The sequence below is a fragment of the Arabidopsis lyrata genome (genome assembly GCF_000004255.2).
Source record: "Arabidopsis lyrata subsp. lyrata unplaced genomic scaffold ARALYscaffold_7, whole genome shotgun sequence".
Taxonomy (NCBI): Eukaryota; Viridiplantae; Streptophyta; class Magnoliopsida; order Brassicales; family Brassicaceae; genus Arabidopsis; species Arabidopsis lyrata.
The window spans coordinates 21,878,337-21,897,749 of NW_003302549.1; the positions used below are offsets into that span (position 1 = coordinate 21,878,337).

Consider the following 19,413-nt stretch of genomic DNA (forward strand, 5'->3'; position numbering starts at 1 on the left):
AAACTACCTAATTGCCTAATGTTTTTCTAATTAATCTTATTGTTGAAAATTATTATTAATTTGTTTTAAATCTTTTGGTCACTATCATCTCATCCCCAAAGTCGAGGAATTACATAACAAACATGTAAAGAGTGTACGTATCTGGTCGGCCATAGGCGGTGAGTCGACGCCGTGTTCAACATTACCATCTTTTTTTTTTGTTAAAGTTTTTTGTATTTTTTTTCCCAAAATTAAAATAATATCTTCGTCAATAACTTTGCCTAACTTCATACTCAAAGGAAATATGCAAATCTCGATGTCTAATTATTTAATACCGCATTAATAAAATTCATCATGAAAAGATTTATTATTTGTTAATTGTTCATAAATCTAATATAAGTATTGTAAACTCATGAATTTGGTAAGTTGTTACACTTTCAGCATTGATTAACTTATAAAAAAATTATCACGTTAACTAACAATCCAACTTATAACAACATTTTTAAATCCTGAATCCTAAAAAAATGAATTATCGTTTTTGGACCAGAAACTTTCATGTAATAAACACATGCATATTGGTTTTTTTTTTTTTCCTCTCACATGCATATTGGTTAAATCGGCGGGTTGTTCCAATAACAAATTTATTGCACATGATAATGTTTTTTTTAGTTGCCGGTAACACGAAAGATACTCTTGCGAAAGCTTTTACCATTAACCCTTTTCTTAAAAAAAAATGCATTTACTATGTTCCTATTTCTACGTATTGTTGTTTGGTTTGTAGATACCTTATACTCCCTCCGTATTTTAATAAGTGTCGTTTTAAGATTTTCTTTTTTAAAAAATTAGCTGTCGTTTTCAAATTTCTATGCAAAATTTTTTACTTTTTAATGTTTTATGATATCATAAAACATTAAAAAGTAATAAATTTTGTATAGAAATTTGAAAACAACATCCAATTCAAAAAAATAAAAATTCTAAAACGACACTTATTAAAATACGGAGGGAGTAAACAACATTCATCTCCAACAATCTTTACATATAAAAAAATGGTGGTCCGAACAATTTTACAAACAAGAAAGCCTAATATTTTGTTTATATTTGTATATAACTTCTGTTTTCACTTATCATTGTGTCTATTTTTCGGTTAGTAACTTTTTCTTTCATCATCTCAAATTCTCAATCATGAGGGAAAGAAACCAAAAATTAAATAAAAAGCAAAAAAAAACCAAAGTCACATGAACGATGACGAGATACGTGGCTCATTCATGAGACTAGCCAATTGGATTTAGATCTGATCACAAGATCGTCGTCAAATAGGAACTCTACATATGGATCACATGGTTTTCGCAGATGCCAAGTGGAGCTACTTCTGTATTGGCCCCATTCCTGACCAAACTTATGTACAACACATTATTCGGTTGGTTGGATTATTTATTAATTTAATAAAAAAATTGTAAACCAAGAACTTTCTGAATAATTTCTCATATCAGAGATCATAATTAAACAAGTTTACTAGTTTTATACCTGCCGCCAATATTCGAGTTTGTAATCTTTAATTCTCTTTTTTTATGTATACAAGTTGTTAGACTACTTTTTTTACATTAGAGTATATATTTCATTTCTTCTTGTTTGGTTGTATATTTTTATTGATTTTGCCATTCCTACTTTTAAATATTGTATCGTATATTTTTCTTATTTAGTTTTTTTTTTTTTTCATCATATTTTTCTTATTTAGTTATGAGATATTAAGTCTCATCCATTTCATATTGATTTCCAAGTATATATAACTAGATAATACTTATTTGACAACGATGTATTAAACAAAAACATCGTATAATCTTAACGTTAATTTAAATGGGTGCGTTTCATTTTCAAAAAAAAAAAAAAAAATTATATATACGTTAATTTGGTCAAATATTTATCTCCAATTGGAGGCTTTTGAGGGCCGAAAAAATATAAATCACGTGTTTGGAGAATAAATGATTAGAGTTAAAATATTCGTACAAGAGAAATTAATTAAAAAAATGGCTGTTCGATTACCTCAAGGGTCGGAAACTCGGAATTCTTCTGATCGTTGGATCTTGGAATGATCGAACGTATGATTACACGTGTTTAAATATTATTGGTCACAAAGGTTTCTGCTGATCTGTCAGATGTAATGGCTGAGTTTAACAGGGGAGATATGGTCACTTGGTCAGTACGCAACCAAATCCAAATGGCTGATTAATGGAGAATTAAGTTTATGAAATTAGAAGAACAAATATATTACGAAATCTTATCATAAAGTGGATATTGATTATTATTTTGTTCATAATTTTAAAAGTGAAGTACAATGTTTTAATCGATATTTATATTAAAACGGAGGAAATGATTAAGAAACAAAAATAAAGGGTACATGGGACACAAAAAAAAAGAGAAGCTACTACTTATTCAGGTAATGTGTGGTATATAATGAAAAATGAAGGAATTATAAGAAGATTTATTTTTTTGATCAACCATGTTTACACAAGCAACCGAAACAAATTTTGTTTATGTCCCCTAATGCAAATTGTAGAGTATTCTATGATTTTTATGGACAATGTTTGAATATCATTAATTTTATACATGAAAACAGAAAAGATTTGTCAATGCCTTAGAGATCCACATGCAACCGTCTTTGTCGATCCAAAACGGAAAAGTATGGAGAGCGTTGGTCGACTGTGCAAGAAGTTCATGAAAATATTGTAAATGTCTATTTTAAAATAATTATGTATTTGTACTTCTTCTTCCAAGAGCATTTTTGCTTAAGGAGTGAATTGATTTTTGGATTCAAGAATGTGTAGGCTTTCATATTTTTAAAACTTTTTTGGCATGGGACCATAATATGGTTATGCTATTTGTGTAACCTTAATTATCATTGTGAAATGAATATTTACAATCTTAGCAAAAAAAAAATTATGTATTTGATAAATTAATAAATAACTAATTATGATATTAATAGTTAGGGATTATTACATAGAGAAATTTGGGTAAATAGTATTTTTGGACTTCTACAAATGCAATTTTGACACTTTTCAAGAAACCCTATTATTATGAAACCAAATTATACCAGTTATGCGCCCAAAGATTTTGGAACTATCGGCGTAAAACATTTTATGTCTGCCACAAAAACTCTTAAAGTTTAACCTTAGTGTGTATATAAATCATTGTTCTTTCTCTCTTCAACTTTACGTCAAAATCACATATTGAGTACAAATTAATTAGCTATAGATAATAGTCGATTTCTCGTTTCATCAAAAAATAGTCGATTTCTACACACACAAAAAGGGTTATATCCTTAGTGGATAAGATTTAATTTAATATCAAATTTTCGTACGTCGTTGTTCAACTATGTCAAAATCACTAGCTAAATTGAAATTTAGTTTGGGTATGATATACATTAAAACGAGTAAAACTAAAGTATGTATATATTTAAAGACAAAGTAGATTTGTACACACAACAAAATAGAATAAAATATTGATAAGAATAATTGATTTCAAAATTATTTACTGTGTTCAGAACTTCAGATTAAAACATAGCTAGAGAATAGTAGCTTCCTAACACACACACATATCATGCCGTAATTTGCTTTTCTTTTTGGGTTATATTATTTGAGTAGGCAATATAATATAGACCAATGATTGTCTTATCTTTAGTGAGAATAGCATATGGTACCCATCCACCCACTGTGACTCCTCACAACAAATAAAATTCAAATTAAATGTTATGTGTATTAGTGTATATACATATAAATGGTGTATATTAATGATGCATGCATGTATCATATGTGATTATATGTAGAGAGATCTATAAAGCTTCAAAAGAGTGTTTCCTCTAGAAAAAACGACAAAATTCACAGAGAAATCCAAACCAAAAGTAGTTTTGTAACAGAGAGATATATAGAAAGCTCTTGAAGATCTAACCAAAATCTACTTTTGTTGTTCTTCTTTTTTTCCTATATTTTCTGAGTGGTCCTCTATATTGTCACTTGGATCATTAGAGAGGGAGTTACCGATGGATGAAGATGGAAACTTGCAGATTAGTAATAGTAATTACAATGGAGAAGAAGAAGAAGAAGGAGATCCAGAGAACAACACTTTGAACCAACCTCTCCTTAAGAGACATAGAACTCTTTCTTCAACTCCTCTTGCTTTGGTCGGTGCCAAGGTTTCACACATAGAGAGTTTAGATTATGAGTATGTCTTCTTTATCTTCCAGATCTTGATTTTTAGCTCTGTGTCTTAATCTCTTTTATTAAATCTTTGAATCTTTACTCTGTTTTCAGCTAATTTTTTCACAATATTTTTAAAAAATTGTATATTCGGGTCTTAATCTTTGTATAATGTTTTGATCTTTACTCTGTTTTCAGATAAAAAAAAATTCTTAAGAAAAAAATATTTTTGGATGGATTCTTGGTCTTAATCTTTTTTTTTTATTAAGAGTGACAAAAAAAGAAAAAAAAATATTATTCTATAAAGTTTTGAGGTCTACTCTGTTTCCAGATAAAATTTTCACTTTCTAAAAGTATTTGGATGGATTATTGATTTTCATTATCTTTTTTATAAAGTTCCAATCTTACTATGTTTTCAGCTAATTTTCATTTTATAAAACAAATAAAATTGAATGAATTTTGGTTCTCAATCTCTTTCTATAAAGTTTAAAGCTTTATTCGAATTTTCAAAACAAATTTTTGAATGAAAATATTAGTGATGGAGACATATGAACTGTTGTGATACTTCAATTATTTCTCACATTTTCAGTTTGCCGCAAGCAATCATAAACCAATTCTTGAACAAGATCAAGAAAATTGGGTTACCTTTTGTTTATTAGTTGTATGATAAGTCTTGGTCTCAAATCTCTTTCTATAAAGTTTATTTATCTTTACTCAGTTTTCAGATAATCTTCATTTTTATTTAGAAAAAAACTTGTGGAAAATATTCAGTGATGGAGACATATGTGATAATTTTGTATAGATTTTTAAACTGAGATTTTGGATTTCTGCAGAATAAATGAGAATGATCTGTTCAAGCATGACTGGAGAAGCAGATCAAAAACACAAGTGTTTCAATACATATTTCTAAAATGGACATTAGCTTGTCTTGTTGGTCTCTTCACTGGTCTTATAGCTACTCTCATCAACCTTGCTGTCGAAAACATCGCCGGTTACAAACTTCTGGCCGTAGGCTACTACATCGGTCAAGATAGGTATTGACTCATCAGCCAAATCTTGAAAAAAACACAATCAAGATCAAGAAATTGAGTTACCTTGTATGATAAGTCTATGTTTGAAATAGGTTTTGGACAGGTCTGATGATCTTTACGGGGGCGAATTTGGGTCTGACTTTGGTGGCGACAGTACTTGTTGTTTACTTTGCTCCTACGGCGGCTGGTCCCGGGATTCCTGAGATTAAAGCTTATCTTAATGGCATTGACACTCCCAATATGTTTGGTTTTACCACCATGATGGTTAAGGTTTGTTTCTTAAGCTTTCACAGTTCATGAGCTGTAATTGAAAATGAAAGAAAGATTAAAAGTTTGAACCTTCCCGCAAAGTTAATGTGAGATGTTTGTTTGACTGATGGATTCTGCGGTTTTTCGAGTAGATTGTTGGAAGTATTGGAGCGGTTGCAGCTGGACTTGATCTTGGTAAAGAAGGGCCTTTGGTTCATATTGGAAGCTGCATAGCTTCATTGCTTGGTCAAGGTGGTCCAGATAATCATAGAATCAAGTGGAGATGGCTTCGTTACTTCAACAACGATAGAGATCGGAGAGATCTTATAACCTGTGGATCTGCCTCTGGAGTATGTGCAGCTTTCAGGTCACCAGTAGGAGGAGTGCTTTTCGCACTTGAGGAAGTCGCTACGTGGTGGAGAAGCGCTCTCTTGTGGAGGACATTCTTCAGTACAGCCGTTGTGGTGGTTGTACTGAGAGCGTTCATTGAGATTTGTAATTCTGGGAAATGCGGGCTTTTCGGCTCAGGAGGACTCATTATGTTTGATGTAAGTCATGTAGAGGTTAGGTACCACGCAGCGGATATATTCCCGGTCACACTGATTGGAGTCTTTGGTGGCATTCTTGGAAGCTTGTACAATCATCTTTTGCATAAAGTTCTCCGGCTTTACAATCTCATCAACCAGTAAGTGTTTATGATCGGTGAGAATATTCAAGAGTTTTAAAGATTTGTTTTTTACTTAACATTGTTTGGTCAACTTTTGTGTAGGAAGGGTAAGATTCACAAGGTGCTTCTAAGTCTTGGTGTATCTCTATTCACCTCGGTTTGCTTGTACGGTCTTCCTTTCTTGGCGGAATGCAAGCCTTGTAATCCTTCGATAGACGAGATGTGTCCAACAAACGGCAGATCAGGAAACTTCAAGCAATTCAACTGTCCAAATGGTTATTACAACGATCTAGCTACTCTGCTTCTCACAACCAATGATGATGCAGTCAGAAACATTTTCTCTTCAAACACTCCTAATGAGTTTGGTATGGTTTCTCTCTGGATATTCTTTGGCCTCTACTGCATTTTGGGTCTTATCACATTCGGTATAGCGACACCATCGGGTCTCTTCCTACCGATTATCCTCATGGGTTCTGCATATGGTCGGATGTTAGGCACAGCAATGGGGTCTTACACAAACATAGATCAAGGGCTTTACGCGGTTCTTGGTGCAGCTTCACTCATGGCTGGTTCAATGAGAATGACAGTTTCACTCTGTGTTATATTCCTTGAACTCACCAACAACCTTCTTTTGTTACCCATTACAATGTTTGTGCTTCTGATAGCTAAAACAGTTGGAGACAGCTTCAATCTAAGTATCTACGAGATCATTCTCCATCTAAAGGGCTTACCGTTCTTGGAAGCAAATCCAGAGCCATGGATGAGGAATCTCACTGTAGGTGAGCTTAACGACGCTAAGCCTCCGGTTGTAACACTTAACGGAGTAGAGAAAGTCGCGAATATAGTCGATGTACTAAGGAACACAACGCATAACGCATTCCCAGTCTTGGATGGAACAGATCAAACCACTGGTACAGAGCTCCATGGTCTGATCCTAAGAGCTCACCTTGTGAAAGTTCTGAAAAAGAGATGGTTCTTGAATGAGAAAAGGAGAACAGAAGAATGGGAAGTTAGAGAAAAGTTCACACCGGTTGAATTAGCTGAGAGAGAAGATAATTTCGACGATGTTGCAATCACAAGCTCAGAGATGCAATTGTATGTTGATCTTCATCCTTTGACCAACACTACACCTTACACAGTGGTGCAGAGTATGTCAGTGGCTAAAGCTTTGGTGCTGTTCCGGTCAGTGGGTCTCAGACATTTGCTGGTTGTTCCCAAGATTCAAGCTTCAGGGGTAAGTTTGCTTTTGTTAGTCTCTTGTTTACACTACTAATTGTTTCTTAGTTTGATCAAAATGTTTGTTGTGTTGTTGCAGATGTCACCTGTGATAGGGATCTTAACAAGGCAAGATCTAAGGGCTTATAACATTCTACAAGCATTTCCTCACTTGGATAAACACAAAAGTGGAAAACTTCGATGAATAAGCCAAAACTGCAAAGAAGGTTCGCTATTACTTGGTTTGTGTGATTTGTGTTTTCTTTCCACATTCTTAGTTTATATATATTCTGTCCAGTTTTGCTTGCATTCTTTCTTCAAGACCAAAAAAACAAATTATACTATTTGGTAGATTTGTGTGTTTCTACTTGTAAATCTCTATTTTTTTCCCCACATTACGAGTTCAAAAGAAGAATAAAAACAATTTGCATACAGAACAAAACTTTGAAGGTTCCATGGTGTTTCCATGGTTACTTTATTCTCTGATCAACATTTGAAGATAATACTTTATTCTCTGACAGCATTTGAAGAAACTGATGCAAGGATTTTGAAATTAAATTTAGTAAAATTAATCTCCAAGTCATCATTACAAAAGAAAACTCTCTTAACTCATCATATCGACCACAAATGTATGTACAAATTAAATCAAAATTCTTTAGTCGAAAATTGTTAAACGACTAAACTTTGTTGCCAGCAGCTAAGCTCCATACACGCAAGCTCCCACTCTTATCTCCACTGAATAACAATCCTTCAGGACCAATTGTGAGTGTGCCGATCGTGTGCCTCGAGAACATTTTTCCTCTTTCTTCAAAACTGTGTAATACCCCAACAATTACAAAAGAATTAGTGAATAGATAGTTGATTAAAGATTAGAGTAAACTATAAGTAGAGATTAAGCTTCACTTACGATGGTAGATCGAAAATGCCAACTGTTGCATTTTGGTAAGAGCAGAATATGATCGGTTTGGCCTTTGCATCATGCATCCCACAAAGAGCATGAACACTCTGTTCTTGTTTGCGAGTTTGAACAACTTTCAAGCTTCCATTTTCAGAACAAGCCCAAACTTTTATGGTCCCATCCAAGGAAGATGATATCAGACACTTGTCCCAACATAAGAGTGATGTGACAGTGCCGGTATGTTGCTTCAGGGTCATTACACATTGCAGGGTGTTGAGATCCCACACCTTAAACCACAGAAAACAGAATTGATTAGAATGCATTCGAAACAAGATTAAAGATAAAATCAGTTAGTAGCAGTTCGTTCTTACCTTTATTGTTTTATCGACAGAACCAGAGTATAGCAGTTGACCACCAACAACAAAACAAGTGACGTCACCACTATGATGTCCCTCAAGAGATGTCAAGTACTTGAATGGATCAGACTCAGAGTCTGTAGCTTTCCAGACTAATATACTACCAGACTGCAATTCCAAAAAGACCAAAAGGAACTTATTAATTTAGATCCAACAAAGTAGCAGAGAACTAAAACATGTATAGAAAGACAAAGAGAGTAAGTTAAAAATACTTACACTTGTTCCAGCAAAAAGCATTCCGTTTGCAACAGTCATTGCATGCACCTGACCAACCACCCCTTCAAGATGCAAATCTTTACTGGTTTGAACGTTAAAAGCCTGCAGAATTGATAAACAAAAACTTTAACACCAGAACCAACTGAGTTTAACAAAAATAATTAAGCTAATAGAAAGTATATTTGAGTTAAGATGCATTAAACTAACCTTTACAGCGTTTGGCAAGCCAAGGAAAACCCATGGGCCTTCACTGATTAGAGACCCAGCTTCTGCCTGGAGGTTGATGGAATGTACACACTGACCAGAATTGCAGTCCCAAATTCGCAATGTACCATCACTACTGACTGAAAAGAGTTTATCAGAACCCTGAGGGAGGGCGATCCCCTTTAGATCCTTCTTGTGTCCTTCAAGAGCAGCTACCATGGCCAATCCAGGGAAACAAGACCAAGAGTGTAAGAACTGGCACTGCTCACCCCTTTTGCAGTTTCCAGCTTTCCAATACTTACATACACTTCTTTTAGGACTGCTGGTATCTCTCGACCCCCAACCTCTGGTGTCTGAAATAGAAGAGCTCCTTGGCCCATATGCAGCACTCTTCCTCGGCTGGTTTGACACGCAGTTTCCTGTGCCTAAAACTGGTGGTTTTGTTGACCCATTGGCTGCAATCTTCCGTGGCCTGTCGCCCTCTGGTGCCTTGTACTCTTTTGACGTCCAAACCAGATTCCTTGACAAATTATTTCGACCTTTCTTCATTCCACTGTCATACGGGACATAAGGTCTTCTCGTAACTATATCTGCTGCGAAATCTTGCTGTCTGGCAACTCCGAAATTCCTTCCGTGTGAGTATCTCCTTGGCGCCTTGTAATCCATACTAAACATTGAGAAAATACTAACTTTAGAAGACTGAACCACAGAGTCGATAACTGTTGCTTCATCCATGATGATCCATACATAAATTTTCAGAAGGGTAACAAGTCCAGAAGTAAGTAGTTTCTGAATTCCCCCAATCGCTAGAAGTACGAAGAGAATCAAAACCAACAATCCTCTGTCTGTAACCCTAAATTCAATCCAGGTATCGTAGAGCATCACGTCCACACAAAAACCAAATAAATCTCTAATTTCACAATCACCATTCAGTATCCTAACCTAAATGCCACTAAACACCGAAAGAGTTCTTCAATTCCAAACAAACCATAGTCGACGATCAATCATCCGAGTTTCAAAGTATCAAAACCCTAAATATAACAATAACAACAAAATCTAAAAACCCCAAGAAGAGAAGATCTAGCTCCGACGAATGTACATAGAAGAGAAACTCGAATCCATCATCCTTATCGGTGAACCCTATATTTCCTTCCATTAACCGGTGGAAACCCTAGATTTCTGGGTATCGATGCGAATAGGAGGATCGAGAATCGAGGAGATGAAGAAACCCAACCCAAAGTGAAAGCAGGAAGAAGACATCATCATAATCGTAGTCGAAGAAGAAGCAAACCTGAGAGATCAAACGTATGTAGAATCTAGATCTTCGATTAGGGAACGATTTCGAACGAAGATCGTAGAGAGCCAAAAAGGAAATTTTGAGACGGAGGAAAAAAAAAGGGTAAAGAGTCGAATGAATTAATACTCTCTGGGCTTGTGGGGAATGTGTGTATTTATAGAATTCTTGTAGATGAGCGTGGCGGTTACGCTACAATAATTTTATATTGGGCTTAACTTAGGCCCATCATTCCAATTAATGTTAAAATCTATAACTAGGTTAGGTCATAAACCCTAAGATCTTCTAAAAAAAATGTTAAATATATTAATCAACATGTGAAATATGGAAATTAGTGAAGAGAAGAAATGGAAATTTTCATACGATTTCCAAAATCATGTATAAAAGGATTGGTTATGTCTTTTCTCCGCCGGTTTAGAAAACTAGCATTCCCTATTTCTTATCCCAATCACTTTTTTAAACCAAAACAGAAAATTAGTAATTTCTAAATTAATCAGAAAATTAACTTAAGTTTTCAAAAGTAATTCGAGTAAGCAATAAAAGCTTCATAAATCATAAGAGAATGGTTCTTTAGTACAAAGACATACACGTGCCTCTAGTGTCGCTCTAGTCATAGAATTTAGGCTGTTTCAATGCATCTGTTTTTGCTCGAAACCGGTCACAGTGTTGAGTGGTGACTACTGGTCTTCCTCGTCGGTGCCAAAATAACGATCGCCAAACTCACCTAAGCCCGGTATAACTCGGAACTCTTGGTTCAGACACTGGTCTATTTCAGACGTCACTATCTTCAATGCTGGAAAACGTTTGCAGACACAGTGGATTCCCTCCGGCGCCTGTCAGAAAGCAAGGCCATCATGAGAGAGGGGGTGAGAGAGAGAGAGAGAGAGAGAGAGAGATCTTTAGCTTTTCTATTCACGGAGAGATAAAGATCGATCTTTAGCTTTTTACACTCACCGAGATAAGGTTGAGGAATATAATGTGAGATTCAGGAACTCCTTTCTGTATGAGTAATTCAATGGCTTGATTTGCAGAGTTACCTTTAAGAACAAGCAATATCACGAGATATGGATTCAGCAAAACAAAAATCCATCAGTAACACTATAATAAGTATATGCAACGTAAAGAGACTTGGTACCGGTGGCTAAGACAGGATCTAGAAGCAGGACATGCCGTTCAGAGATGTCGTGAGGAAGCTTCTCATAAATAAGCTGATTTAAAGGACAAGAGAAACTTTAAAATTCTTGTTTATAAAAACAGAGCAGAATATTAATTAGCAGACCTGTTTTCCATTGTCGCCATCACGGTGGATGAGAATCTTCCCTATTTTAATTCCTTTGCAGCAAGCGCGTAATGCATTTTCCATGCTTTCACCACTAGGAAAAACATACAAAACAGAAAACTCTTAGGATAGATAAGTTAACCGCAAACAAGTAATGTATGCCTTCCATGATGTAAAACATTTGGAAGAACAAGCATCTTATCATATCAAACTTAACCAAATACAATACCTTTCAAAGGCTCACCTTCTAATAATTGAGACCCCACAAAGTTTCTTGCAGAAATCAACACCGGTATATACAGCTCCTGGTGTGGAAAAGATAAGAAGTTTAAACCAGTTGAATAAGCTAACTCTAGCTAGATCAACGTGAAGGAGACGGACATCTGATGACTTAGTTATATAAGAAAGTGTAAACAGTATTGTTACAGCTCATGCATTCTCTTCACATACCTGTTGGAGTAACTACTTGTTTCTCAGTGAATGGCAAATGACCAAGACCATGCTCCACGACCTGAAATTAAACCGATATTAGTTAAAATAAGAAAGCCTGAAAAGTGAGTGACGTTGAAAGAGAATACATAAGGCAGAGAAATACCAGACGAATGAGTCGATCTGAATAAAACACAAAGTCATGCTTTGATATGTCCTTCTCCCGAATAAGTGTATGCATGCCTCTTATCTGCAATCATGATCCTATAGTGAGACCATTGATAACACTTACCATCTAAATCAAGTATCAAAGAGAGCAAGAGAGAGAAAATACCTGAAATGTTGACTGGATGACGTAAACATTTGGGTAGATTTTGCAGAGATCATGCTGCCCAAGTTTTGTGTGGATATGTTGCGTAATCAAATCGACTGCAACGTGATTATCACCTCCTCGAGGAATGATCACGTCAGCATATTTCTTTGAGGGGAGCACAAAGTCATCAAATGCCGGCTTCACAAACTTTGCATACTGTAAATGAACGTAACATCCTCAGACAACAAAATTTAAGCACATGAGAAGCTCAGAAGATAAAATAGATGTTTTACAGAGGAGCATCTCAAAGCATGGAATAAGAACACAGAGTTATCTAGTAAATAACAACAGTAGGAAGCAGAAAGGAAGAAGAAACCAGAGAAGAGACACAATGAGATGTTCCCTAAAGCAGAATTTCCATGTATTATTACCCATGTCTCGTAGTCACACACATAATAAAGCCACCTAAGTAGGATAGATGAACCTATGCTTACAAATCCTACAGCATAAATCGAAAAGAGGACTGACCTGTTCAAGCACAGAATTGACATCCCTACCCCTTTCAACTGTGTCACGCCTGATTCTGCGAGCAAGCCTTACATCAGCATCTGAAACCATTTAATAGCTTATGATAAGGACTAGAGAGATGTGAAATAGATTCCAAGGAGATGGAAAATTTTGATTACAAAATATCATTTCCAGGTATACAAAACTAATAAGGTTATCCAAAGAGTGAAAGACGATGAGTAGCGCAAGTCATATGCATGCTTTGGGGAAACGAAAAGGCATAGCAGTTGATAATACTGAAGGCAAGGTTGGTCATTACCTGTATCAACAAATATCTTCATATTCATCAGATTCCGAACTCGTGAGTCATGGAAAACTAGAATCCCTTCCAATATTATAACATCAGAAGCATTGACCTGACAGAGGCTCCCAACAGATATTAAATTAATAAATAAATAATTATCATCCACTGCAAGACAGGAATAAACTCATTCTTTTTAATGAAGAGACCTGATCGCAGCTTTGAATATGAAACTAAATGGGAATGAATATATGCTAATAAGCCCATTAAGTTAAAATAGGAACACATAAATAAGAGATTCAAATCACATGAGCACAATAACCACAATAATGGGGTCTTGGACAGAAGAGTAGTAAGCACCTGGCGGAAAGTATCAGATCTACGTTGATGGGTCTTAAAGTCGTAGATTGGAACTTGATAGGGTTGCCCGCTCTTGAGAGTCACAGCACAATGCAAAAGCTGCTCGGTGTCAAAAGCATCTGTAAAAGAATACCAAATGCTGATGTGAGCTGAATCGCCGTGTACTTAAACCAAATTACAAGAAGTGAGAAAAATTCAAGATAGTTTACCGGGATGATCAAAGTTGTACTCTTGCACACGCTGCAACTCCTCAGATGTCAAACCACGATAAAAGGAATCCTAACCAACAAAAAAAATCAAACAATATATGATGTGAATCTCAGCTAATCAATACAGAAGAAAGTGGAACATTGAGAACAAGATTGAAGCAAATAGAATCAAACCTGATTAACTAGAACAACACGATGGTCATGAAGTTGCTGGATTATCATATCGCAGACCGTGGTTTTACCGGAAGCCGTACCACCGGAAACCCCTGTCAAAAGACAAAACGTCAAAAAAAAAAAAAAAACTGAAATTTATGCGAAAATCGATAATCTTATACAATTGAAACCAGATTAGTTCTGTTAAATCTCAGGAGCACAAAATGCTACCATAGTCAGAGGTTCTATCATCAAAACCCTAGATTTAAACGAAATTAGTGCAGAAAAAAATCTCAAAATCAAGAGAGACAGAGCCCAATTTCCCAAATTTGATAAAACCTAATCAACGCTAGAACGAAACGGGGATGTAGAAATCACCGATAATGAAGGGCTGTTTGGGAGCGTCGGGATCGGAAGAAGCCGGAGAAGAAGAAGAAACAGCTGATCGGAGGTGAGAAAGTGAAGAGACGACGGAGGAATTGGGTGGAGAAGAAGAGAGAAGGCCGTCGAAGCGAAGACCGGAGAAGTGAGGCCCCGATGCCTTCTCCATCGCGTAGTCTATTGAAGTAGAATCCTCCGGCATTGGATTCCGATGAATCGGTGGTTGCAGAATTTGAAATTTGTGATTTTTCCGGCGAATCGAAAAAAAACAGCTCCGTAGTGAAGACTGACAAGTGACAACGATTCTGTTCAACGCAAAAATATCAAACCTTTGTTTTGTTATTTTATTTAGGATTTAGATAAATAGTACTCCTTCTATTCCTAGTTATTTGATGTTCTACAGTTTTAGTTTGTTCCACAAAGTTTGATTTTTTAAATTTTTGTTTTATTTTTAATTGATTAAAATTAATATATCGTAAACTTTAAGACGTAATGATTAACTGTTTTCATTTGATTTTAGCCACTTTTAGCTAGGTAGAGCTGTCAAGCGGGTCAAATCCGCTCCGCGAGACCCGCTCCGCAGCGGGTTTCAAAACTTTTGACACTTCAAAAATCCTCCCCGCAAAATTCGCGGGAGAAAATATTAGACCCGCATCCGCCCCGCTTAATTTCACGGGAGCCGCGGGTAACCCGCGGGCTTTTAAAAACTTACTTTTTAAATATTTTTAAATTATATTTAAAACAAAAATCTAATTAATAATAATTTTAAATATAAATACACATATTTTTTAAGAAAAATTTAATTTTTTAATTATTTTATATATATTACAAATTATTTTAATATTTTACAACTATATATTAGATAAATTTATATATAATTATATATTTTATTTTTTTTGAAAAGCCGGCGAGACCCGCGGGATTATCCGCAAAAACCCGCAATTTATAAAACCAACCCGTACCCATCTCGCTTTTTGCATTTTGAAATTTTTAGATCCGCACCCACCCCGCAGAGGGGCGGTCGGGGCGAGGCCCACGGGCTTTGCTTCAAATTGACAGGCCTACTTTTAGGCCTATAAATTTAAATTTTTTGATAATTTGATTCGTATTCCACCACATTTTGGTGATGATAATTAAATAAGAAAACAAATAAATAGATTTACATTTTGTAGAAACTACAAAATGTAAATCTATTTATTTGTTTTTTTTATTTAATTATCATCACCAAAATGTGGTGGAATAAGAATAAGGAATATCCTACTACTTTTTTACTTCCATTTTATACTAATCAACTAAGCTCCACTTGTTATCAGAAAATGTACAAGAGACCAAAAAGGTCCAAAAGTTGATAAGTTTTTTCTTGTCTAAGATAATTGCTTTATTATATTTTTAAAATTATAATTATCTTAAAAATTAACTTTAGTTTTAAAAGCTACATTTTTAAGAAAATTAAAATTATAGTTATTTTATGGCAAAATATATTTAGGGATTTTATGATTTAGGGGTTGATGGGTTGCGATAGTTTGCAATTGTACGTATGTAATTCATAGCGTTTTTAAAAACGATATAAATCAAAACATATATCTTCGAGCGTTTGTAGTAACTAAAGATGTTTGGATTTCTTAGTTTTCAGTAATTTTCATGAATATTATTATAAAATTGCAAAAAATAAGTTTCTTAAAGTCTACAAATTACTTTAATAAAACAAGAAAAAAGAGTATGCATTTTGATTAGAATTGACCGGTGATATTAATTTAAACAACTAGCCTTTTGACCATTACTAATATACCAACTTAGAAACATGTTTCAAATTTCATCAGAAATGATCCAAAAACTAACTTTTAAAAAATCGTAAAAACGCTTCTCTTCGTCTAAATCATTGTTTATGGTTTTCATCACATCATCAAGCAAATAACCTGTAAAATTACTATAGCTGAAAGTTTTCAGATTTTCATAATAAAACATCCAAACTTTCAATCTCATTTCACATGAATTTTCTTCTTCTTCTTCCTTCTCTTCTCCATTAAACTTCCTTTAAAAGACGAGAATCTCGGAAGACAACGATGGTGATAGTTCAAAGATTTAAGATTCTTCTTCTCTTCTACAGAATCTTCAATGACTTTGAGCTCACCAAAGTTATCACCTGATGATTTTTTACTCTTTTCACTTTGGTTTTCTGATGGCTCTTCCAAATTTTCCTCTCGTTCTTCTCTTATACTATCTCTAAATAGTTCGCCTAGTTTCTTCCTCCGCGGTGCAGGAGAATGCGAGAACGATACTCGAGGCTTCTCTCCTTCGAATAAAGGGTTGTGAAAACGAGGAAGCTTCTCTGAGAAACTACACTTTGGAGTGTTTCCAAGTGATGGAGTGAAATCTACATGAACAAGATCTCAAATCTTGAGTTTACAATATCAAAGTTATTAACCTAAGTTATATTAGGGTGTAATAAAATGTAACAAACCGCCATGAACGCTGTAGAAATCGTCTTCAGAATCGGATTGTAGCCACTGATGTGAATCAAAAAAGGTTTCATCTTTACTACTTCCTGTCACATTGGAACAACATAAACATTTCAAGACTTCATAAAAATAAATGAACACAATTCATGTGTAAGAAACCACTCTCTAAAGCTCTAACCTCGGAACACAAATCTTACTTCACTATGAATTCTCCAATTCACCGGGCAATAAAATTCAAATTTTCTAGAACCCATCAAATGAAAACCCGAAATAATCACTGCTTTTGGGAATTTAAATCACTATTTAAGCATCCATGATCCATTAGTGGAATAATTCTAATTAGGAAAGCTCAATCTCTCTATTTTGTCGGGAAGAAAAGCCAATGATTAGATCAATCCAATTAAGAAGATGATATGATTATGATTTTCATATAAACAAAATTCGTTATTCTAATCTATTAATGGAAACAAAATCAATTAAATTAACGTTAAGAATTCAAGATAATATCTTACTACAAAGAGCTCAATTATAATATTTTAGTACCATTAACCATATTAATCCAAAGAGGTAAGTAATAAACTTATAACAAGTTGTTATATATAGATTAATTAAGCTAAAAGGAAAAAGAAAAAAAAAAAAAAAAAAGAGATTATGAAAGCAAGTATACCAAAGCTTCTCTTAGAAGAAGAAAACGACCATCGAGATTTCACTTGAGCACTTAAACCATTAGCCACCGTCAACGGAGTAGCCGCCGGAGCTAAATTCTCCTTTTCCGGCGATTCTGAGGGTACAGTATGAATCAACTCATATATACGTACGTATTTATACGAAATTGTGTATATATAACACAATTTATTACCAGAGATTTCTCAGACAAAGAAAATTAATACCAGACTTGTTCCCAAAAAAAAAAAAATTAATACCAGATAATTTCTCAGACGAAAAAAATGGTTTTTCCGTAACACCAACATTCTCCTCCGCCGTCACCGGCGAATTATTCACCGGCAATGAGTCATTGCTTATCATAGTGGGCAGTTTCACGAGCTTAAACTCACGGACGCGTCACGTTCCCAAATCTAAGGTATCGATTATAGACGCAAAACTTTTTAAAGATTTTGATTTCGTGAATTGACGTTGACACGTATTGCCTCGCACGCAGTTGAAGATATTTGGCCGGCCGATGATTCTTGTAACTTAGTCGGAGAAGCGTTGTGGATCCCACGAAGATATTATGGAGCCCACTCAGCTTTCCACGTGTCTCACTCGAGAGAAATGCACGATGTCGTTTTGTTTCGCTTCACGTTGATCTCGTGCGGTTTTTGCCTTTTTGGAATGACGTGGCAGCTATATTCATCAAGTCTATAACGTTGACTATTAGTATAATAGTAGTATCTTCCTTTGAAACTTCAACTGTTTGGTAAGACATTTCCTAATTACTTTTTTTTTTTTTGTACTTTGTTTGAATGTGAAAATGATAAAAGAAATGCAGTGTAAGTTATTTACAAGCATTTGCTGGAAAGATGAAATTTGTTTATCTTAGACTAAATCTAATTTTTATATTTTGACTAGAGAAATCTATGAAATTCGTTTTTTCTTCCAAACTCATTGATTAAATAACACACAATTTTAACATGTCCCAAAATTAGTAAAATCATTGAATGAAAATATCAAATTAAATTTAAGAGTCTAACATTGCTTTCGATTCTGAAATTTTCAATTTGATTTGAGGGATTAAAAGGATTGCGTATTTGCATATACTATAGGTTATTGTTTGCTTCTAGATCAAAGGGTAAAGCTAGAGTTGGGTAGAGATTATGCTAAGCCTCTTCTCAAATTTCGTATTTTGCTAAGGAAATTTGTTAGATCCATAAGTAAGTAAAAATCTCTGGACTTAACATTGTTTCTTGTGTCAAACGTTATATAAAACCACACTATTGTTTTTGATTCGTATTTACTAGTTCTACGTCCAACAACGAGATGATGGAACTAGATTGTAGTAGAGAGGAGTATGTAAGATCAAACATAGGAATCTCCAAAGATAAACAGAATCCAATAAACTAACCCTCATGGGTTAAAAGAGAACGGCTACAGAATTTGGAGAGAAAAAGCCAATTATATATCAGGAGATAGATGGAACTGATGCATTTTGATTTAAAAGTACTTGGTCACCTGTGAAAGATGCACTAGTTAAAGCCCATTAACCTTTCGGTTTGGTGTTGATAGGATAGGATCAACGTCTGAAATCATGCCAAACCCAGAACTACTTCCATTTCCAAAACCACTAGATCAGCTCAAGTCATTGAAATTACTTTCAAGTAGAGATCCCATATTGAACTCATGCCAAACGCATAACCATTTCCAAAACCACTGGATCTGCTCAAGTCATCAAAACCATTTCCTCTGCATCCATTTCACAATACTGCTTCACCTCAACAAGTGTCACACTTTTATTGTGCCCAAGAGATATGACTTCATCAAATGCAAATATCAACTCAAAAGCAGCCCTGCCAAATCCCTTGTTCATCTAAAGACATGGAAGACTCATGCACCTAGACACATGATTTCAAACGAAGATAAAGTGCTAACAACATGCAATAGACACACTCACTTTTCAAAAGAAGAAAGACGCATACAAGTTTGGAGAGCATCATGGCTCGTGAGTG

At 34.8% G+C, this 19,413-nt stretch overlaps 5 protein-coding genes across 6 annotated transcripts; 2 read left to right on the forward strand and 3 right to left on the reverse strand.

The window, feature by feature from the left end:
- Positions 1-3,596: 3,596 nt before the first annotated feature.
- On the forward strand, positions 3,597-7,763 carry LOC9306739 (chloride channel protein CLC-a). Its single transcript, XM_021016478.1, has 6 exons — positions 3,597-4,194; positions 5,003-5,203; positions 5,293-5,470; positions 5,602-6,134; positions 6,219-7,350; positions 7,432-7,763. Exons 1-6 carry the CDS (start codon positions 4,013-4,015, stop codon positions 7,534-7,536), a joined length of 2,331 nt encoding a protein of 776 aa, XP_020872137.1. The 5' UTR covers positions 3,597-4,012; the 3' UTR covers positions 7,537-7,763.
- A 102-nt stretch (positions 7,764-7,865) lies between these two features.
- On the reverse strand, positions 7,866-10,485 carry LOC9304697 (zinc finger CCCH domain-containing protein 59). 2 transcript variants are annotated; one of them, XM_021016480.1, is made up of 6 exons: positions 10,357-10,485; positions 9,069-9,732; positions 8,862-8,963; positions 8,601-8,753; positions 8,239-8,516; positions 7,866-8,144 (listed from the first exon to the last, which is right to left on the reverse strand). In XM_021016480.1, the coding sequence occupies exons 2-6, from the start codon at positions 9,729-9,731 to the stop codon at positions 8,009-8,011; spliced, it is 1,332 nt and encodes a 443-aa protein (XP_020872139.1). In that variant the 5' UTR covers position 9,732; positions 10,357-10,485; the 3' UTR covers positions 7,866-8,008. The 2 variants fall into 2 exon arrangements, with proteins under 2 accessions (XP_020872139.1, XP_020872138.1); XM_021016479.1 differs by having other exon boundaries at positions 9,069-10,485.
- A 346-nt stretch (positions 10,486-10,831) lies between these two features.
- On the reverse strand, positions 10,832-14,616 carry LOC9306740 (uridine kinase-like protein 1, chloroplastic). Its single transcript, XM_021016481.1, has 14 exons — positions 14,289-14,616; positions 13,932-14,023; positions 13,758-13,827; positions 13,549-13,667; positions 13,207-13,303; positions 12,909-12,988; positions 12,402-12,596; positions 12,234-12,317; positions 12,089-12,149; positions 11,883-11,943; positions 11,639-11,732; positions 11,495-11,567; positions 11,314-11,396; positions 10,832-11,192 (listed from the first exon to the last, which is right to left on the reverse strand). Exons 1-14 carry the CDS (start codon positions 14,491-14,493, stop codon positions 11,037-11,039), a joined length of 1,470 nt encoding a protein of 489 aa, XP_020872140.1. The 5' UTR covers positions 14,494-14,616; the 3' UTR covers positions 10,832-11,036.
- A 1,517-nt stretch (positions 14,617-16,133) lies between these two features.
- LOC9306741 (uncharacterized protein At3g27210) lies at positions 16,134-18,114 on the reverse strand. The gene is made up of 4 exons (XM_021016797.1): positions 17,674-18,114; positions 17,418-17,531; positions 16,753-16,836; positions 16,134-16,665 (listed from the first exon to the last, which is right to left on the reverse strand). Exons 1-4 carry the CDS (start codon positions 17,774-17,776, stop codon positions 16,271-16,273), a joined length of 696 nt encoding a protein of 231 aa, XP_020872456.1. The 5' UTR covers positions 17,777-18,114; the 3' UTR covers positions 16,134-16,270.
- Positions 18,115-19,087: 973 nt separating this feature from the next.
- LOC9306742 lies at positions 19,088-19,398 on the forward strand. Its single transcript, XM_002868579.2, is given in 3 exon segments — positions 19,088-19,155; positions 19,157-19,260; positions 19,263-19,398. Coding segments are annotated over 3 exon segments (213 nt in total). The 3' UTR covers positions 19,304-19,398.
- Positions 19,399-19,413: the final 15 nt, after the last annotated feature.

What these genes read in the sequence shown, in the direction of transcription:
- LOC9306741 (XM_021016797.1), bottom strand. Translation starts at nt 17,776, where the DNA reads ATGATAAGCAATGACTCATTGCCGGTGAATAATTCGCCGGTGACGGCG. An exon ending in TTCTTCTAAGAGAAGCTTTG is followed by an intron (nt 16,837 to 17,417) that starts GTATACTTGCTT and finishes CCAATGTGACAG; the next exon opens with GAAGTAGTAAAGATGAAACC. An exon ending in TTTCTACAGCGTTCATGGCG is followed by an intron (nt 16,666 to 16,752) that starts GTTTGTTACATT and finishes TTGTTCATGTAG; the next exon opens with ATTTCACTCCATCACTTGGA.
- LOC9306739 (XM_021016478.1), top strand. Translation starts at nt 4,013, where the DNA reads ATGGATGAAGATGGAAACTTGCAGATTAGTAATAGTAATTACAATGGA. An exon ending in ATAGAGAGTTTAGATTATGA is followed by an intron (nt 4,195 to 5,002) that starts GTATGTCTTCTT and finishes GGATTTCTGCAG; the next exon opens with AATAAATGAGAATGATCTGT. An exon ending in CCAAGATTCAAGCTTCAGGG is followed by an intron (nt 7,351 to 7,431) that starts GTAAGTTTGCTT and finishes GTGTTGTTGCAG; the next exon opens with ATGTCACCTGTGATAGGGAT.
- LOC9306740 (XM_021016481.1), bottom strand. Translation starts at nt 14,493, where the DNA reads ATGCCGGAGGATTCTACTTCAATAGACTACGCGATGGAGAAGGCATCG. An exon ending in GGGGTCTCAATTATTAGAAG is followed by an intron (nt 11,733 to 11,882) that starts GTGAGCCTTTGA and finishes TGTTTTTCCTAG; the next exon opens with TGGTGAAAGCATGGAAAATG. An exon ending in ATGGCGACAATGGAAAACAG is followed by an intron (nt 11,568 to 11,638) that starts GTCTGCTAATTA and finishes CCTTTAAATCAG; the next exon opens with CTTATTTATGAGAAGCTTCC.
- LOC9304697 (XM_021016479.1), bottom strand. Translation starts at nt 9,947, where the DNA reads ATGCTCTACGATACCTGGATTGAATTTAGGGTTACAGACAGAGGATTG. An exon ending in TGCTTTTTGCTGGAACAAGT is followed by an intron (nt 8,754 to 8,861) that starts GTAAGTATTTTT and finishes TTGGAATTGCAG; the next exon opens with TCTGGTAGTATATTAGTCTG. An exon ending in GGCATTTTCGATCTACCATC is followed by an intron (nt 8,145 to 8,238) that starts GTAAGTGAAGCT and finishes GGTATTACACAG; the next exon opens with TTTTGAAGAAAGAGGAAAAA.